The sequence below is a fragment of the Cololabis saira genome, chromosome 8 (assembly GCF_033807715.1).
Source record: "Cololabis saira isolate AMF1-May2022 chromosome 8, fColSai1.1, whole genome shotgun sequence".
Taxonomy (NCBI): domain Eukaryota; kingdom Metazoa; phylum Chordata; class Actinopteri; order Beloniformes; family Belonidae; genus Cololabis; species Cololabis saira.
Window position 1 is genome coordinate 10,719,230 of NC_084594.1, and position 21,238 is coordinate 10,740,467.

General features: G+C 40.8%; 1 protein-coding gene across 1 annotated transcript in view; it reads left to right on the forward strand.

Annotated features, from left to right (window-relative positions):
- The first annotated feature begins 1,564 nt into the window (after positions 1-1,564).
- Positions 1,565-21,238, forward strand: part of LOC133449272 (neurexophilin-2) — an 88,095-nt gene continuing 68,421 nt past the window's right edge. The window contains exon 1 of the mRNA XM_061728407.1: positions 1,565-1,954. Within this exon, the coding sequence (XP_061584391.1) occupies positions 1,901-1,954 (54 nt within the window). The 5' untranslated portion in view covers positions 1,565-1,900. The remainder of the gene's footprint in view (positions 1,955-21,238) is intronic.

A 21,238-nucleotide genomic window follows, 5' to 3' on the forward strand; every position in this document is an offset into this window, starting at 1 on the left:
CGGTACGCCTCCACCTTCCTGCTTCGCTCAAGGTTCACCCCGTGTTTCATGTGTCACGTCTCAAACCCGTAGTCTCCAGCGTTCTCTCTGCCCCAGTTCCCCCTCCCCCCCCGCCACGGGTCCTGGAAGGGGGTGACCTGGTCTGGGATGTTAAGGAGCTCCTTGCTGTCCGTCGTCGGGGCCGGGGCTATCAATACCTGGTGGACTGGGTGGGGTACGGCCCCGAGCACCGCACCTGGGCCCCTCGCTCGTACCTGGCGGACCCCGCCCTCCTGAAGGACTTCTATCGAGCCCACCCGGATGCCATCGGACGGTCGCCCGGTGTCTCCCGTAGGAGGGGGGGTCCTGTTAGGAGTCCTCCTCCTCTGGCTGGGAGAGCCAGCAGCACAGGTGCTGCTGATCTGCCATCAGCCCCAGCTGCCACTAATCGCCAGCCCAGGCTTAAAAGAAGACCTGGACCTTCACTCAGTGCTTGATTGTACTGAACCCATGCGGTAACTAAATCAGGCCCCTCGTGAAACTTTCTCTAGCTTTTTCAGCCCTTGAGTTTGAACCTTTGTCGTGCTTACTTTAATCCCTTTGTTTTTTGTCCCAAGGCTTTTTGTTCCTGTGTCTTCGTTGCCTCCCTGGAACCCTCCTCGACACCTCTGTTCCCCTCGCAGCCATTCTCGTGGATCTCTGTGACCACCCCCCCCGCTGCCAACTCACGACTGACCCTGGTCTCCTGGACCCCCAACCATCGCTCCCCCGTTTCCTCTGCTTTCCACTCCGGATCAACTCCTGAGTCAGTTTTTTCCCCCTTCAACTTAATAAACAGCCATCTGGCTCTTTATTTCAATCATCTGGTCTCCTGCCTGTTTGTGGTTGGCTACTCGGGTTCACCTCAGGTTTTGGGGTTGGACCCTACATAAATATTGTTAATTGTTGTTATTTTGAGAAAAAAGAGCAACAAACTGCATTATGTCAAACTGATAATGATTATGTCAAAATTCTTATCAAAAAGTCTGAAATTAAATTAGCCAACAAACTTATGAAAACTGAAATTTTGTTGAGGCCTCTGATGACGATGATGATGATGATGATGATGATGATGATGATGATGATGATGATGATGATTAACTGTGTTACTGATATATCTTAGAATCATATATGCAATAGGAAAACGATCTCCTGGAGCTACATAGCCTCAATCGATCATTAGTGTTTCACATATAAAAAAAAGAATTCAGAAAAGCTTGGATGTTTGAAACTGTGTTTTTTGCTTAAAACAACTGGAAATTAGTTAATATAACACCGAATTCATCTCCGATAGTATTCTTTTGTGGCATACATCAAGAGAAAGCTGTCCCCTCGTTATCCGAACCCTGACTGGACATCGTTTTCCACATGCAGTGATTCGTGGATTCGTGGATTCGTGCGCTCCCAGTCCAGGAGAAGCAGCTGTGACGCGCGTTTGGACAGACAAGGGAAGGGAGGGAGAGGTGGAGAGAGGGGGGTGTGCGACAAAATCTCATCTCCAAAAAATCCACCAGTCTCTATCCCAGAGTACAAGAAGTGCTCATGATCTTCAAACGATCCACCAGCTCTGAGAAGTGACTCCGCGCAAACTTCCAGCAGCCCTCGGTGTTTCCAGCATGCGCAGCGGAGCCAGACCCCGCGGATGCGCCACATGAGGCGGACCGGAGAAACTGAAAGCACCGCTCAAAGTTTGTGCACAGAGATCTTCCTCAGACTCGGCTACTAAAAAAAAAACACGCAGCCTTCTTTTTTTTCTGCTTCTCAAACTCTTTTCACTCTCCGCTTTGCGATTTGGGATTGCTTGGATTCTGCGGCGCGTCTTTATATGTTGAGCCGCGGAGACGCGTAGCTTTTCGGGCTGGTCCGCGATCAGGAAGCTGACATGCAGGTTCTCGGCTGGACCATAGTTCTCATCTGCCAGTGGATCCTACAGCAGGTGAGTCAGTGGCTTCATTAAATAAGAAACCAACAACAAAGGCTGGGAAAAAGCAGTACAAAGATGATTTATCCATCCAAAGAGCTTTGGTGATGCGTTTACGGGACACTCATCCACTCATTTCAGGTGTTTGAATTTCTCATACATGGCACACGCACTGAGACTTCAATGTTTCACTTAAAGATTATCATCCTGGTGGTATCCAAGTTTATTTTCATAAATAGTTTCACAGCTGTATGGAAGAAAAAAAAAATGTGCCCTTTGGAACTCGGTTTAAGTTGGTATATTAATATTTTTTTGATGCCACAAAATGGAAAAAAAGGTTTTTGTTGGTTGAAACTAAAATAATGAATAAATAAAACGCATAAGCGACTGTTGGTTTCCAAGCGCACATTTGAGAATTGTCCCTTTTACTCCCATTAAGCGGCTCCTCTTATCCATTTATCCATCTGCGCCCGCAGCAACTTCCTCTCATTTTCCTCTGAAGTTAAACATGCCCGTGGCTTGTTTTATCTCGTCATCGATAGAGACAGAGTTTGTGCGCCTGGTGTGGCCGCTGCAGCCGTGGGAAATGTGCTCAATGCTCGTGCACACGTGGCTTTTTTTTTGTTGCATATGTTGTATGTCACAGTTTTGTGTGCAGACATCAACATTATAACCAGAATAAGAAGCAGCACTGGTGTGGAAAAGCTTGCAGCTGCACTCAATGTTTGATCTCAGAGAAATTCAAAACGACTCAAAAGTTTACCTTTAGACAGATGTCTCTCATGTCATTCCCCCACACCAATAATTCTTAATCTTTCTTTCTTATACATGTTCTGCATTACGCTTAAACCTTTTGACCTCATACAGGTTCTTGAAGGGGCTTCAGTTGTGATTCTTATTCACTCATGTACTCATACTCCTGCAGTACTCTTTATACAATATAGAGCTCTTTTTTATTACTAGAATTAAATCGGGTGAGCATATCAGTAACAATATGAGTGTCTCACTAAAGGCACCTGGAAAATTAAGAACAGCTTGTCTCTTGTGTTTTTTTTTAATTTTATCTTTATAGAGTCTTCTGCTTTACCAGCTTCTCGTCTTTTTTCACACCAGTTACTGTACCTGTATAAAAAAAAAAAAAAAAAGGCCTGAGTTTTTAATCAAAGCTCTAACAGCAACCCTGCGGTGTAAAACAAGTGTCATTAAAAGAAAGATGTTCCTCTAATTCCAATGATAAAGTGATGTGTTATGGACTGTAATGAGCTGGCGGCATGGATAGGTGGGGAGCCGCGATCGCCAACAGGCATTTTCTTTATTCTTTTTTTTTTAACCCCTCTTTTCTGTGTGTGATGCTTCAAAAACAATGGGGCTTCTGGCAGATTGAGGTTATCTTGTTTAGCGACAGGTAACAACTTACACCTTTTTCTGAAGATTGAATGCAAATCAGTCGTCCTGCTGAGTGGGACTGTCCATATGAGAGTGCGAGTTGGGATCAAGTGTATTCAAAGAGCTCTGCCTCTCCATAATGCACCAGTCGGAATGGTGATGGAGCATAAGAGGACAGGTTTTTGTTTTTTGTTTTTTTGTTATTAACTGCAGCGTAGATGACCTGATTGACGTGGCTGACATGATGTGACGAGTTGCATCTTTGGAAGCACCGTTAGCTTGAGGGAAAGTAAAGGATGCTGATGAAGTGAAGGCAGGTGAAAAACTGAGAAAACACAGAGGAGACAGGAAAGCAGAAAAGAAATGGTTACATCTGCATAAATGGATCATCTCTGTGAAGTGGACCCACCCTTAGAGATCATTTAAGGTAACTGAGGCCTGTTTGCACGTGCAAGGACGGACAGGGAGACAGATCGAGAACTTCTGCATTTAACGTGTAAAACTTTTTCAGATTATGTTCCAAACATCTTCCAATATGAATTTGTTTTATTTTGACTGTCTTCCTCATTTATTTAAAGGAAAGTAATGAAGCAGCTGCTTCCCCACATACAGTATCTGCTGCAATATAGTCATTTTTATTTCCACCTTGCGCTTTAAAATGATATCTACAGCAACAGCACTACAGAAGAAGAAAAGATGTGTGAAAAGCTTCTTTGCTCTTTTTATGCTCCCAGTTAGAACAATAGCATTAGCCAGCATCTCAACCTGACAAAATCCTCTTATCTCCCCCCATAAAACAACTAGCTGTATACCCCAGGGATATTACAACAACTGAGTCACTTTAATTTCATTGTATATAGCCCTACTTCCTTTTACAACGTCGTATATTCTGCATAGCTTTGCATTTCAGTAGTGTCTGCATGTCTCAGGAAAACGTGCATGAGGAATAAAGCCCAGTGTGTTTCCATTGCCTTGTGTTTGTGCCCACATGTTACGCATTTAATCACAACATGGTGGGAAGGGGGAAATATAAGAGTGGAAATCAGAAAACAGTAACACCAAATCATTTTTCCTTTAAACCTGCTTGCTGGGTTTCCGTTCCACTCGATGTCATTTTGTCGGTCCGTCTGTACATCTGTCGATCATTTTAGCTGTCAGACAGCCCATTTTCAACAAGCATTAAGCACCAATGCTCTGTAATCTGTGTAAATTATATTCTCTCAGTGATTAGATGTGTAATCTCTTGGATCATGATGACGGAAGCAATCACATTACTGCTGTATCTGTTGTGTCTGAAATTGTTCCCGGAGATCAAAGACTCCTTTAATCCAAAAAAATGGCACAGATTCATTCAGTATTGTAATGAATCCTGACATGGTTTGCTTGGGGTTAAGCAACAATCCATTTTATTTAATTTGTTTTCAACCCCTTAACAGCTCTGTGTCCCATTTTTAACAAATCGTTACTTGTGAAATGACTCATTGCTTGCTTTGAGTAGTGGATCCTTCCATGTCAAGCTGTATATCAATACAGTATGCCATATACAACTTCAGAAGGGAGGTTTTAATGTAAATAGCATATATATATATATATATATATATATATATATATATATATATATATATATATATATATATATATATATATATATATATATATATATATATATATATAATTCTTAGAGATGCCCCAAATGATCAACCAGTAATTGCAGTAGGCCAATTTTCCAAGATCAGTATCAATACAAATATAAGCCATTGTTTTGTTTTGCATCAAATTAGAAGCTTAGTATTCCCCTTCAGTATACACATCATGATGATTAAGCTACCTGGAAGCTTTTTGCTGAAGTTTTTCACCATGAAAAAGCTATTTGTACAACCTATAAAAGGTTAAATAACTCAAAGAGAAAGAACAACAAAAACGCTTGGTACAATAAACTTTATGCAACACTTCAAACAGCATCATTCTGATCAGTGTTATGAAGCTAACAAAGGTTACTAGAATAAAAATGAAGCCGGATGAAACAAATAGCCTGCAGCCTCTGCTATCTTTCATTGTTGGTTGATCCCGGCCATACACTGACTTTGCAAACACTTTAAAAATGTTGCGCCCTCAAACGTCTAAAGATTATCACCCAAAGTTGCAAATGCAGACTAAAGAGAAAAATTGGGGATCACGTGGGGGTGCTATTTATACAACTACAACACATCCGTTGGTTGTCAACAAAAACTGCATCATGAAATTACACAATTTGCATGACATGAGACAAATCTTTTGTGTAATAATACAAAAACTGTTGCTATGCTAAAATGAGGAAAAGACTGCTTCAATTGCTACCTTACAGTGAAATAACTGGGCTCGTGGGAGCACACCCGAACTCTAGCCCCACTGCTTTTTTGTTTTTGATTGTGGAAATTTGTCTGCAATCATGAACATTAAGGGTTCCAGTTTTTCATAAAATATAAATCCCCTCTGCACAAACTGCAGGTAATGGCATTCCTCCATCCATTTCCGACATTTCTCATCACTGGGGAATAGAGCTCAGGTTGAAAACTACTTTTACGGTAGATATAATTTCATTTTTGATGATGAAATCATAGTACTTTTTTATTAGTCTTTTGTTAATACTAGATTATTACATTTGAACTTTGGAGGCATCAGCAGGAGTAAACATTTCACTAAAATCATTCCAAAATTCCAACTGGGTACACATCCTCTCTTAGACATTAAATGACATTCATTTGAAAACAGAAAATTAGATAACTCAGGAAGTATCCGAGAGTTTGGGAAGAGCTTTTGCTCTCAGAACTGAATACGCTTGATAAGGATGTTTAGGGTTTTTTTCTTGTTGGAGGAGCACTTACATGCTTGAGGTGCTCAAAGGTGTTCAGTGATAACACCTTTTAGCTGCCTTTCATGCATCATCATTTTATTTCATTTTAATTTACGATCTAATGTGTATCACCAGGATTGGGAAAATTAATTAAAGATCAGAAAACATGTATGAAGAAGCTTCTGCACTGAAAGCATTCCTTAAAATCTGTGCATCATAAGCAATAACATTTTACGGAATTTCTGTCACGGCTACAAATACTTGATGATGATCACCGATAGACTGATGATTTTGTAGGCAAAATTATTGTTGTGTTTGTTTTGGGGTAATGCAAACCATTTTGTAGACATTCAGGGATTTTAATATCTTGTTGGGTGATTAACAGTACTTTCAGATGTAAAGAAAATTAAAGCTGCAAGCAGCGATGAATGGGCCCTCGCACCCTTGTGCATGTTCAGGCTGCAGTGGAAGCTTGTATGACTTGCATGTAGATTCTTCAGGCCTGGACATTTAGCGGATGACACCACCCACGACTCTCTATATACAAAATTACACGATGAATTCAAAATGGCCGACTTCCTGTTCGGTTTCGAACATGGCGCCGAGAGACTTTTCTTTAAGTTGTGACATGATACAGGTGTGTACCGATTTTCGTGCACATACGTCAAACCGTATTGTGGGGCTTGAGGCACGAAGTTTTATCTGTATGGATGAAGGGGGAGCGCGCTTTTTGGCGTCTATCGTCGCCACGGTAACGCTTTTGACTGAGAAAAGTAATGCGCATCGTCGCAGGATCGAGGCGCGCATTTTGATGTATAACACACCTGGGTGCACGTTATGGTTCGGGCGAAGAAGTGGCCAAAGAAATGGCATAAATTGCCGCAAAATTACACGATTCATTGAAAATGGCTGACTTCCTGTTCGGTTTCGGCCATGGCGCCAAGAGACTTTTCTTTAAGTTGCAACATGATACAAGTGTGTACCGATTTTCGTGCATGTACGTCAAACCGTATTGTGGGGCTTGAGGCACGAAGTTTTCTAGGGGGCGCTGTTGAGCGCCCCCTAGAAATTAGGCCATGCCCATTAATGCAAACCATTAAATATCAAATTTTTCGCCAGGCCTGGCTTGCGTGGAAAATTTGGTGACTTTTGGGGCACGTTTAGGGGGTCGGAAAAATAAAAACGAGAAAAAAAAAATTCTTACAGATACAATAGGGTCTTCGCACTGTAAATGCTCGGGCCCTAATAAATTCAAGGGTGTAACGGATGCAACATTTCCTGTTACCTGAAGTAAGCACCATAGAGCGGAGGACTTTTAACTTATGTATAAATCCACAAAATCCACGATGTACTCTAACTCAGGAGTAACTGCTGCAGTGTTTTTATATCAATTTCACATTTCAAGTGTTATTTTTGTGTTTTTATGTGACGACATTGAACCATCCTAACAGCAAGCAAAAAGTGTGCAACACAACACTTAACTTAGTTAAATGGAGCTCAAGATTTCCCATCACTTTCATTGACTATGAGGCAATGTAGTCAATCATGTGTAGAGTTCCTCAAGGTTTTACTGTCTTACAGCGTCACCATAAACAACCCGAGGCTGCTGCATGGACAGATATGACAGAGAAGTGAATGATGAATGTGGGTTTGAGTGCCAGATGTTTGTTTCCAGAGCTGCAGTTTAACAGCCTTTCTAAACAAGAAAAAAATAATGACAAAGATTTATATACATGTGAGAAAAACAAGTATATAAGCTTCTTGTGAAGACAAGTTATCGATGATAAATGTGTCAGACCATTACCACATTTACTTTACACATTCAGCAAACGTCTTCCACTCTGACGCAGATGTGTCTCATATCACACTTACAGCAGAGCAGCCGCAGCTGGAAAACACTGAATGTGGTGTTTTCACTGTCACAGTTACGACTGGTTTTGGAGCTATTTTTAAGTGTTGACTTACTAAATGTTTTTAAATGACGATTTAAATTACAACTTTATTCCAGTCTGGGCCTGCTGAGCCATCAAAAACAGATCTGTCTGTGCTGGTTTTGGATGAGAGTTTCAGTTGCAACCAGCTCCGTTTAATGCTGGAGGTGTTTTCAGTATGTGCATGTATTAAAGACTTGTAAGAGTACAGGTTCCTGCATAAAACAGGTGCTCAAATATATAATTAAACCTTACATTCAATAAAGATATTACTAATACTTTTATGATAAATACTGGAAATTTAAGCTGTACTGATTTTTGAGGGAAAATACATTCTTGATTTGGGTGCGGGTGGTGGATGTTGTGGGTCAGCAACATGACTGGATACTCAAAGAGGCTAAGTTATTTTTAAAAGTAGAGCTGGAGAGGGCAAAAAATAAACAACCTCAGTAAACTTGTTAGGTTTGTAAGTCATTGATGATGGTCCACTCAAAAGAGGAAAGGGACAGTCTTGCTTTTTATCAATTTGTAGTTGAAATGATAACATTTGCTACTGTCTTGGGGTGTGTTTGTGCCATACAGAAGTGAACATGGCTAAGTTCATTGTATGAGGGCAACAAACATACACATTTTAAAAGTATGCCACCGAGATGACATGTTTACAGAGTGGGCTTTGCTGATTGCAGCAAGATCATGACAAAACACTTCATTCAAATTTAACAACAGGATGACTCTAAAGCAGGGGTCTCCAACACGTCGCTTGCGAGCTACCAGTAGCTCGCAGCCCCTTTCAAAGTAGCTCACCAAATTTATTGGTCACTCGGCCAACTGCCACCTTATATCCAATCAAATTGACAGGTGTCCCTCCCCCTACCTACACAAAGTGATTATTTGCCAATTAGTTGTCATCAAACGTTGCGCTGCTGTCAAACTTTATGTGTCAGTGGTGATGAAAGATGGACAGCAGTCATGGTGGCGGGAGGAGCTCATACGAATAAGAGGCAAAAAACATATTACTTCAATGAAGAATGGAAAACAGAGTTTTGTTTTAGCAACGTTAACGACAAGTGTGCGGTCTGATCTGCGGTGCCAGCGTGTCGGGCGGTAAAAAGTGTAATGTGGAGCGCCATTTCACCAAAGTCCGCAGCAACTTTTCACGGGACTCTCCTGCAGGTTGCAGTCTACGAAAAGAAAAGATGAATACTCTTGTGACATGGGCAGATATAACCAATGATGAGTGAATTAACAATATCTGTATTTGTAATTGCATTTTGTTTTGATAGCATTCTTTTTTTCATTTAATAGTGTGAGATACACACAAAAAGTACATACAGAAAGCCAAAATGCACATGCAGATGATTTAAACATTGTTTGTGGTGTTTTGATACAAAATGTTAACTGTGGACAGTTAAGTTTGTTTGGGTTACAGTATGGAATAAATGTTACAAAACATGAGTAGCTCTTGTCCACTTTCATTTTTGTAAAAGTAGCTCCCAGAGGGAAAAAGGTTAGAGACCCCTGCTCTAAAGTAAGAGTCTGCAGTCTCAATTAAAGAGATTTATTTTATATAAATGTTTTGGTCATACTGCTGCGAGTGACTGTGTGTTTCATGAGGCACCGCCGTTTCTGTAGTCGCCACCAAAGTGACGTTTAAAACGACTTTCGTGAGTTCACCCGACAGCTCCGCAGCTCCCCCTTGCAAGGCTCAGGTGACAGAGTCACGTGCCACCAACGTCTGCTGAGACCCACAAATCAGGCCTTTAGGCTCGCCGGACGGCCACGGGTTTAATGCCACTGGCAACAGTCTCAACAGCAGGGGGTCTCCGCAGGGGTCTGCTAGTCCTCATTTCAGCTCTATCAGGGCTTGATTTAGATGTAATTCAGTGATTATTGAAAAAAAAAACAATGTTTGGAAATATTTGTTCAGGATGTTTTTAAACTAATATAATAATCATCATAGATTAGCATAAACTAAGCCAGCTAAGTGAATATATCTAACTGTGACTGGTGGACGAGTTCCAGCCGGCCTCCCGGTACTGCTCGTTTATTTGCTACGATGACAATCAGGCTTAAACGGCACTGTTCAGTAAACCTGTGGTGGATGCCACAGACGGTCTGCCCAGTCCTTCCTTTACAATCTAGACAAACAGTAAGGTGTACAGACAGCAGTACCCACTGGCAAAAAGTAACATTATTCAAAGCACAGACTTTCTTCTGTTTCAACAGTTCAGTGATTCAGTGATGGTTGAAATTCGATCATTTCACAACCTGAAGTAAATGAAGTACGCCTATCTAGCTACATCTATTGATCCTGCGCAAGTTTTCTTGACATATTCGATGAATAGTAGCACAATTTTGACAATTTGTTAAAATCATATGCTTCTGTCTTTTTCCATATCACAAGTCTGTGAGACTTATTTATCTGAATACGGAAGCATTTCCTCAGATTTTCAGCCCCTCGTATTGAGTTTTCTTGAGAACACTAATCTATACTGATCTGGACTTGGAGATGGGTAGGAACTGGGGGAACGCTGTGCTAGGGATGGGACTTTGGACTTTTTTTTACTCAAATAATGAATATAGCCTCTGTTGTAATTTTTTAATAAAGATCTCAAAATATGAAACTATTAGTAATAGATTTTAAATAAACCTGGTACACGACTCCGGTATATACTGAGTTGGGTTAGAATAGGGGTCGGCAACCCGTGGCATGCGGCTCTTTAGCACCGCCCTAGTGGCTCCTGGAGCTTTTTCAAAAATGTTTGACCTTTTTTTCTTTTTTTTTCCTTTTTTCCTTTTTTTTCTTCTCTTTTTTTCTTTTTTTTCCTCTTTTCCTTTTTTTTCTTTTTTCTTTTTTTTCCTTTTTCCTCCTTTTTCCTTTCCTTTTTAATCTCGACATTTTGACTTTTTTCGCGACATTTTGACTTTTTCTCGAAATTTTGACTTTTTTCTCAACATTTCGATTTTTTTCACAAAATCTTGACTATTTCCTCGAAGTGCATAATGAAAAATAAATTTTCCCCCAGTTCTAACTAATATAGATACATGCAGCATGTGTTGTCTTCATTCTAAGGCTTATACAAGACTTTTCATTTTTTGAGGCTCCAGACATATTGGTTTTTTGTGTTTTTGGTCCAATATGGCTCTTTAACATTTTGGGTTGCAGACACCTGGGTTAGAACAATGTTTAGAGTGTTCATTTTATGTAAAAGTTGTTATAATGTGTAAAATAGGAATTGGAAGAAAAATATAATTCTTCCAAAATCAGTGGTCCCAAACACAAAAACAGTAAAGAGTGTTGCGAAAGTCATTGCATTTGTCAAGCTTCAACATCGGGAGAAACTATCCCTGACCTGTTGTTGGAAAGAGGAGAAAATGTGAGATGCAGAATGTTGGGCTTCACATCACACCACACGACCCAGGTTTCACTGCCAGGATGATCTGGAAAAGAAGGCCTGTGGACAGCTGTTGCCTCAGCCCCACGAGGGTCTCATGCCTCATGGCCTGAGCCACCCTCCATCCTCTGGCACAGATCTTTCTATCGTAGGCACCTTTAGTGGTGGAGGAGGAATTGGCGATGATGGAGATTTTCAGCGGTGCTGGGATTGAAAGTAAACTGGAAACCTAATTATCCATGTATATCATCGCTCTGTTGTCTCTCATTACAGTTCTCGAGATTTGATCCTCCTAGCTTCTCATACTGGCTTGCTTTTTGTTGCCTCTGTATCACCAATTTGCTCCATCTGTGTCTCTCCACTCTACCACACTGAAGGAAAGGAGGATGAGGGCAGAGCGGGCAAAGCACATACTGGATGGAGGTCCAGGTCAAGATAACCACATCTGATCCTTCTTGAACCGAGCTCTACCCACACTGCAGAACACACACTCGCACAGCATTTTAATGCATCCCTGCCTGTCTCGGTGTCATTACCACAACTGTGCTGTGTATGAATCACTAAGTCTTACAGAATGACAATGGAAAATTGCTCCCTGAGAGGAATTGCTAAGGGCTAAGACGAGGGAATGTCTGAGGAGACGATAACACCGGAGAAGGAAACAGTTACTCCTACAATGTTTACGCTAATGACATGACACAGAAATGCAAGTACTCAATGTATCTGTGATGACACGATTTACTCCCCAACAAAAGCATTAGCGTGTACACACCAGAGAGGTGATGCTACGCTATGAGTCGCTTCCAGTTTGCCTTTTTTTTTTTTCCTTTTTCTTTTTGTATTGTCACAACCAAGGTTGGCTACATGAAGAGCTTATTTATCACGCAGCAATTACCGAATAAATACAATGGCAGGGAAGAGAAAATAACTGGCAGAGGCAGATAGAGGAACATTCCAACAGGGTGTGACGGGGCCGTTTGCAGCCTAACAAGAGGACAAACATCAATCATCACAAAGTCCTGAGCAGAGGAGGCTGCAGAGATCCAACCACTTCATTTGTCATCTTGTTGTTTTTGTTGTGGTGACTTCAATTCACAGAGCGATGAATATTTTTGCAAACTTGCCATATATTGACAGTACATGTCTGCTCAGATTTGTGACCTTTAAAAGAAAAAAAAGGTTCTTATCAAACACCGACAATGTGTAAGCTGTGAACCTCGTATGACTATTTGTTTCCAGCTCTGTCAGTCTCCCACCCTGGTACACACTACACATCTGTTAGCAGCTGTTGGATAGGGTGCATTGATATTTTTGTACAGATATTTGTGGTTTCCTTAGGATACATAATAATACATTTTAATCCCTTGATCTCACCCCGAGCACTATCTTAAGGCCAGTGTTTTCTGTTACAATGAAATGTCTTAACTTTTGGATAAATTACCTTGAAATGGAGTCATCCATATCTTCCTTAAGAGAGACTGCAATCCCATTGGTAGGCCTTTAATTTTTACAAGTAGTCCGTTAACTGCTATAGAATTTAGCACTTGGTGATAACTATTTTATCTTTTATTCTAAAGTTTACACAGTTTATTGAGGTCTTCATAAAATGTTGTTGGCATCCTTTGGTCAAAAAGCACAAACGTGCGCTTTCCGTTGCTGGTTTTAGGGGTGGAATTAGTATATTAAGTCCACTCCACCTCCCTGCTCTGCGTGGTGGTGTCAGGGGTGGTGTGGTGAGGACCCAGATGCAGGAGAGCGAGGCAGGAGTTCAACAAAAAACAGGGTTTATTGCACAAAAGGCAAGAACCAAAAACCAAACGTGCTGCTTGGCAGGATCAAAAGGTCACACAGAATCAGGGATCAAAAACTAAAGCAAAACTTGGCAGGACACATAGAGGGAAGAACAGTATGGAACCACAAGGAGTAAGGGAATGACAAGACCAGATATACACAGGGGATAACGAGACACAGGTGCAGACAATCAGGGCAGATGGGAAACAGGCGGGGCAAAACAGAAACAAACTGGGGGAAATGTCAACCACTGACAGGTGGGTCTCGTTTGAAACTGGTCTTTAAGGTTTGGGCTATCCACTTCAGAAAAACAGACAATGCACCTTGGTATTAAGTTGTAGATAAAGATAGGGAACTGAGCAGTTCTGCATTGACCTGGGGCTGTGATGTTGAGTAAATTTGAGTACTGTACATTTGAATAATGAATAATACTTTTCTCAGACCTTCAGGTGGCACCAAACAAAGTTACAGTGCTGTGTTACGTTTTGTTTTTAAGTTTGTTGTGACTTCAAAAACTAAAATAAATATTCTGGTAAAGAAAAAGTAAATGTCCCACTTAAGTAACTGGAAATATTATACCTGCTTGTTATCAAGATAAGTCTGATTATGGTGTAGGACCTACACAGGAAACTAACAGCGCAGTAATGACAGATTTCTGTTCCACGAGTTTTGTGGCCAAAAAATGAATTCATATAATATTACTTCTAGTGTTTTGGAAATTTGAAAAACCTTATTTAACAACTGAAAAACAAAACTAAAACTTTGTGCACACCACTTGTAAAGGTGATGCCTGATATAAAATTGCTGTTGTTAGCTTGTGCTCTAATATTAGCATCACCTTGAGCACAGTCATCCTTCACGAGGTTTGCATAAATTTGTTCTACTTTTCATGGAAAGTTGTATTTTTTTGGTTTATTTTCCTTGGAAATGTGTCCCCGCTGTTGTTTTAGCCTAATTTTACACCAGAGGTTTTGTTGTTGTTGTCCTGTTTTGCGTGATTTAATGAAATAAAGCAGCTGAGGGAGATTGTGAGTGAAGTGGTCAGCCCTACTTTGAATTGGTCTCCTCGTGTTGCTCCACTTCTGGAGGTCCCCAGTCATATTTGTGATGTGAGCTGTGTTTTAATCTCTCTCTCCCTCTCTCTTTTTTTTTCTGGCTGCACTGTCGAGCTTTGGAAATAGATCACATCAGAGGGGACTTTTGGCTACTGATGATGGGCATCGTGTTTGTTTCATACATGCATGATGAGTAGCTCAGCTCTCTGTGGGGCCGCCATTTATGGCACAACGCCGGGGCCTGTGGTCAACGTGTTGCCTCGTCTCAGATCGCCCCTGGGACAAAAAACTTGCTGTGATTCATAGTTTTGCTATCTGATACAATAGTGGGAATGGGTTTTTACTGATGTTTGGGATATGCATTTAAATTGAACCCTATCTCACACAGACTAGTAGAGTAGAGTAGGGATGGGCGGTATGGACAAAAAAATGTATCACGATAATTTCTGGCATTTTTCCCGATAACGATAAAAATGACGATAAAAAAAATACCAATTCAACTCCACCTTTTTAACTATAAATCTATCTCGCTCTCAGATCCGCCATGTTTGTTACACAAAAACGTCATCAACAGGAATTTTTCTTTCTTTCTTTCTTTCTTTCTTTCTTTCTTTCTTTCTTTCTTTCTTTCTTTCTTTCTTTCTTTCTTTCTTTCTTTCTTTCTTTCTTTCTTTCTTTCTTTCTTTCTTTCAGGCTCATTTCCTTCCTTCCTTCCTTCCTTCCTTCCTTCCTTCCTTCCTTCCTTCCTTCCTTCTTTTTTCCCTTACTTCCTTCCTTCTTTTTTCCCTTCCTTCCTCCTTTCCTTGTTTTCTTCCTTCCTTCCTTCCTTCCTTCCTTCCTTCCTTCCTTCCTTCCTCCTTTCCTCTTTTCTCCCTTCCTTCCTCCTTTCCTTCCTTCCTTCCTTCCTTCCTTCCTTCCTTCCTTCTTTTTTCCCTTCCTTCCTTCTTTCCCCCTGATCTCTCCTTCCTTCGTCCCTTCCTCTTTTCTCCCTTCCTTCCTCCTTTCCTTCCTTCCTTCCTTCCTTCCTTCCTTCCTTCCTTCCTTCCTTCCTTCCTTCCTTCCTTCCTTCCTTCCTTCCTTCCTTCCTTCCTTCCTTCTTTTTTCCCTTCCTTCCTTCTTTCCCCCTGCTCTCTCCTTTCTTCTTCCCTTCCTCTTTTCTCCCTTCCTTCCTCCTTTCCTTGTTTTCTCCTTTCCTGCCTTCCTTCCTTCCTTCCTTCCTTCTTTTTTCCCTTCCTTCCTTCTTCCCTTCCTCTTTTCTCCCTTCCTTCCTTCTTTCCTTGTTTTCTCTCTTCCTTCCTTCCTTCCTTCCTTCCTTCCTTCCTTCCTTCCTTCCTTCCTTCCTTCCTTCCTTCCTTCCTTCCTTCCTTCCTTCCTTCCTTCCTTCCTTCCTTCCTTCCTTCCTTCCTTCCTTCCTTCACGTACGTTGTGCGTGGATTTAACACAGAACCATAAATCATCTTTACACAAAAACGTCATCAACAGGAATTTATCGTTTTTACCGCGAGATGACAAATTCTTACCGTGGGGAATTTTTTTGACGGTATATCGTGAACGGTAAAATATCGCCCATTCCTAGAGTATAGTCACAAGTTATTTTTTGGATGACATAATCAGAAAAGGGAGAATTCTCCCTCCTAAGTCAATATTTCCACACACGGTCACAATCGTATTTATGTATTGTGTGCTTATTGTAGTAAAGAGGTATTATGGCTGCCTTGGGTTTTAACAACGTCATATGATTAATAGTGACACACCTGGGGGAGATATAGAACAGGATTTTGTGCATGTAATAAAATATTAAAGTGTAATCCGAGCGACACTTAATATCATAACTCACGGTGCAGATGGCGGAGAATGCTCAGGGTCAGCTCCGTGTGAGGACCCTGTCCCGCATGGGATCTTGGAGGAGGGATTAGTTTTTATCATTTTTTTAATATCTGAAGCACAGCTTGTAATGCATTAATTCAAACAAGCGTTGAATTTATTGGAAAACCGAGCCAGTATGAGAAAAAAAAAAAAAAAAGACATTGGAACCCAGCTAGATTAGTGACTCCTTTGGTAAGCCTCAGTATGCACCGCAGCTAGGCAAACACGCTGTCTTAATAAATAAAAGATTCTGCATAAATCCACTGGACATAGAATCTCAGGGATTTGATGTTTGTGTTTTTTTAAGAAGACATTTAATAACAGCATCTTATTTGGATTTCTTTTTTAGGCTTTCAGGAGCTACATGGGATACATTATTGAGATGAAAGCAAGACAAACTGTCTGTATATGTTTTTTGAGCTTGTTTCCCCCCCGAGTCAAAACTTTCTTTATATATTGTTCCATTTGTAATGGAGAGCGAGTGCTGAGGAGATTTCTGCAGAGAGCCGAGCACTCTGCCTGAACCATTTGCTCACAGATCTCTAGCACATCTCTCGGCCTATTTTCCTGTCTTTCCGTGTGGTTCGCTTTCATCTTACACCTCTCTCACCTGCCACCTGCCCGTCAAAACCTTCACAATCCAACCTCTATCTTTCACTCCGTTGCCCCATTTCCCCCCTCTTGTAAGCTTTCCCACCTTGGTACTGGTCATGCCTACTGTATACTGTATACAGTACTCGAGTTGTAAAAGAAAACCAGGGGGGATGGTGGATTTTATCATATGGGGACAGATAATTTGTGCTGATTACAAATAATATAATATATTACAAATAATAGCACTGACCAAAACACCTGCAGAAATACTGCAGGAATGACATAGCAGCAGTTAAATGCAGCCTTCTGTAAGCTTTAAATATCCACTGGACTTACATCAAATACATCAAAACACAACAATAAAAAACAGTTTTCTGAACTTATCAATGTGACTCTGTCCTTCACAGGATAAGTAAAATGGATCACTGTAAAAACTCAAAATGTTAACAAGAATATTTGTCTTATTTCTATTTAAAATGTCTCATTTTAGTAAAAAAAATCTCATTACCGGTACACTTAAAACAAGACTCATCACTGGAAAAAACGACAATTTTCACCTGTTTCAAGTAGAGTTTCACTTAAAATAAGTAGAAAAATCTGCCAATGGAACAAGATTTTTTTTGCTTGTAATAAGAAGATAAATCTTGTCCCACTGGCAGATTATTCTATTTATTTCAAGTGAAAATTTACTTGAAACAGGTGAAAATTGTCAAATAAGTTATTTTTCTGGTGATGACTCTAAATGTTGAAATAGCAGTAAAACCACATTCATTGATGAAATGACATAAGGGATGGAAAGGGGGGATGGCAGTTTTACAGGGGGGATGATTTTGACCGTTTTTATTTCAGGGGGGGATGCCATCCCCCTTCATCCTCCCTCAACTCCAGTACTGACTGTATATGCAGCTACTTTGTCTGATTCAAAAAAGAGCCCTGAAAGAAAGAAAATATTTAAAGAGGATTTCATAGTTTCAGCTTCCAGCTTCTTGTACTGAGTTTGTGCTGTGGAGGCAAGATTTCATCTTTCCCTTTTTCTGTCCTGGTGGTTTCTGGCTTCAGTCACGATGTTTCTCACTGGGTGTTTCTGAACCAAGGCATGGCAGTTCTTTCTGCTAAATTTTATAAAAATCTCTGCTAGGGTTTTCGTTAATTGGTCTGAGCAGGGAAGAAACAGGGGGAGATGGATGGCAAAAGGGGAAGAAATGGTGCAGAGGCAGTGAGGGTAGACGTTCCCTTCTTTAACTTGGTCCAAGTTGGCCCAAAGGAGGCTGCTGGGAAGGGTGTCTGGGTCAGGGCTTTGAAAGGGGAGGAGTGAACTGCAAACTGAACTCAAGGCTGTGTGGGCAGAAGGCGATATCAGAAAATCCTCTCACTTCTTCGCTATCCTTATAATGGAAAAATTCATTTCACTCCGTATGCATAGATTCTAATCAGTGAAAAGTTACAGAACCTTCAGATGAATCTAACAACCTGCATTTGGTACTATATTTCCTTTATTTTGCCATGAAGGAGTGTAGCACCCTATAATGTAATAATTTCCTGAAAATGTAATAACAACTGAAAATGTAATAAAATTTGCACTTAACTCAATCGAAAATGTAATAAAACCCAATCATGTAATACCTTCCCCAATAATGTAATAAAATATCCTGACATTATATTGTAATAACATTTTTACACCAATAATGTAATACCTTATTACGTTATTGGGAATTTATTACATGGTACTCAAAGTCTGCAATTTAACCCAATATTCATTCTGGTGTTTCAAATCCAGCGTATATAACATTCTTAGATACTTAAAACACAAAATGTAGAACTCTGGACTGAAAATGAACATATATATTACATTATTTGTCAAATATTACATTATCAGTTTTGGAAGAAAAAAAAAAGACCCACCTGAAAATGTAATAAATTCCCAATAACGTAATAAGGCATTACATTATCGGTAAAAATGTTATTACAATATCAGTCAGGATATTGTATTACATTATTGGTGAAGTTATTACATTATTGGATTTTATTACATTTTTGATTGAGTTAAGTGCAAATTTTATTACATTTTCAGGCGTTATTACATTTTCAGGAAATTATTACATTATAGGGTGCTACAAGGAGATTATTATCCGTGTGTCTGTGTCCTCGTACCCTTTGTTTCCACCACAGGTGATCATGTCGTGTTCTGGCTTTTCATTTTTGTTCTGTCCTTCATATGGTTTATTTCACATCAGGAACAGCAAGGAAGTGGGAATATCATCTGTCCGAGTGTCCAGGTCACATTCAACCAGGAAAAATCCTGTATTTTTGGTCACTCACCTTCAACTCCCAAAACTCCTGCAGTTCATTTCCACCCCCTCATCCTCTCTTGTATTGTTCTCTACAAAAACAGAATCTGCGATGCCGTAAAGCTCCTGGAGCCAGATGCATAAAACTCTGGGTAGTTTCATGACTAAAACTGTATGTACACTTAAAGGAGCATGAGGCAGGATTGAGGCAGGATTTATGAAAAAAATTCGTATACGTTTTAAGTTTTCTAGTAATAATGTCAGATGAAGCGTTCCAAACCAAAAAGAATGAGCCCTCTAGCGTATCTCTCCGTTGCCTTGAACAGGCTGTGTGCTGCAAAATGTGCTGCAATTGTGACCGGAATTTCCCGCGCTGTCCTGCAGATGTGACGTCACATGACGCTGCATGCACGTTCTCCCCGTTCTCCTGTGCCGGCTTCACTGTTGGCTGCAGTACCCCCGACGGCCGTCGTGGCGAAGGGTGGCGCTATAGAGTCTCATTTCTTAAAAGGAGCCTCATGCTCCTTTAAAAAGAAAAATTCATAGGAGCCCACATTTTACTTCTGTGTTCCTCATGATAAGAGAAAAAGGAGGCAGATGTACAATTAAAATTAAAGCTGCAAGCAATGATGAACGGGCCCTCGCACCCTTGTGCACATTCAGGCTGCAGTGGAAGCACTTGTATGACATTTAGCGGATGACACCAGCCACGACTCTCTATATCAAACCATTCAAAGGTTATGGCAGAAAGTAGGAACTATCAAATATGGACCAACCAGATGAAGGGGGGGGGCACACTTTTTGGCATCTATCGTCGCCAACGCTTTTGGCTGAGAAAAGTAATGCGTATCGTTGCAGGATCGAGACGCACATTTTGATGTATAATTCAAAATGGCCGAATTCCTGTTTGGTTTCGGCCATGGCGCCAGGACACTTTTCTTTAAGTTGCGACATGATACAGGTGTGTACCGATTTTTGTGCATGTACGTCAAACCGTATTGTGGGGCTTGAGGCACAAAGTTTTCTAGGGGGCGCTGTTGAGCCATTAGGCCACGGCCATTAATGCAAACCATTAAATATCACATTTTTCGCCAGGTCTGGCTTGCATGCAAAATTTGGTGACTTTTGGGGAACTATCAAATATGGACCAATCAGATGAAGGGGGGGGGGGGGGGGGGGGGGGGGCACGCTTTTTGGCGTCTAGTGTCGCCACGGTAACGCTTTTGACTGAGAAAAGTAATGTGCCTCGTTGCAGGATGGAGACGCACATTTTGATGTATAACACACCTGGGTGCACGTTACGGTTCGGGCCATATTAACTGCCGAAAGAATGGCATAAATTGCGCCAAAATTACACGATTAATTCAAAATGTTCAAAATAGCCGACTTCCTGTTCAGTTTCGGCCATGGCGTCAGAGACTTTTCTTTAAGTTGTGACATGATACAGGTGTGTAGCGATTTTCGTGCATGTATGTCAAACCGTATTGTGGGGCTTGAGGCACAAAGTTTTCTAGGGGGCGCTGTTGAGCCATTAGGCCACGCCCATTAGTGTAAACCATTAAATATCAAATTTTTCGCCAGGTCTGGCTTGCGTGCAAAATTTGGTGACTTTTGGGGCACGTTTAGGGGGGCAAAAAGGCCCTCATTTCGTCGGAAAAAGAAAAAGAAAGAAAGAAAGAAAGAAAGAAAGAAAGAAAGAAAGAAAGAAAGAAAGAAAGAAAGAAAGAAAGAAAGAAAGAAAGAAAGAAAGAAAGAAAGAAAGAAAGAAAGAAAGAAAGAAAGAAAGAAAGAAAGGGCCCATATTACTAATGTAAATTCAGAATGTTTGTAATTCGAATCCCTCAATAACAAATGTTTCTAAAAAATAAAACGTGTTCTTGTTGCTCGATTTCCCCAGCTGATCAGAGACGATGGGTATGCTGCACTGTTTGGGAATAAAGTGACCGTCTACAGATATGGACACATTTGTTGATACCTTTCCATGAAGAAAGAAAACCCACACTGAATATGGACCAGACAAAGCAAAGGAAAGACCCGTCTGAGGACATCAGAACAAGCATGTTAAAGGGAAAGGTTAGAAGACCCTCTCCAAGCAGCTTGATGTTCCTGTGGCTACAGTTGCACGTATTATTCAGAGTTTAGGTACTGTAGCCACCTCGT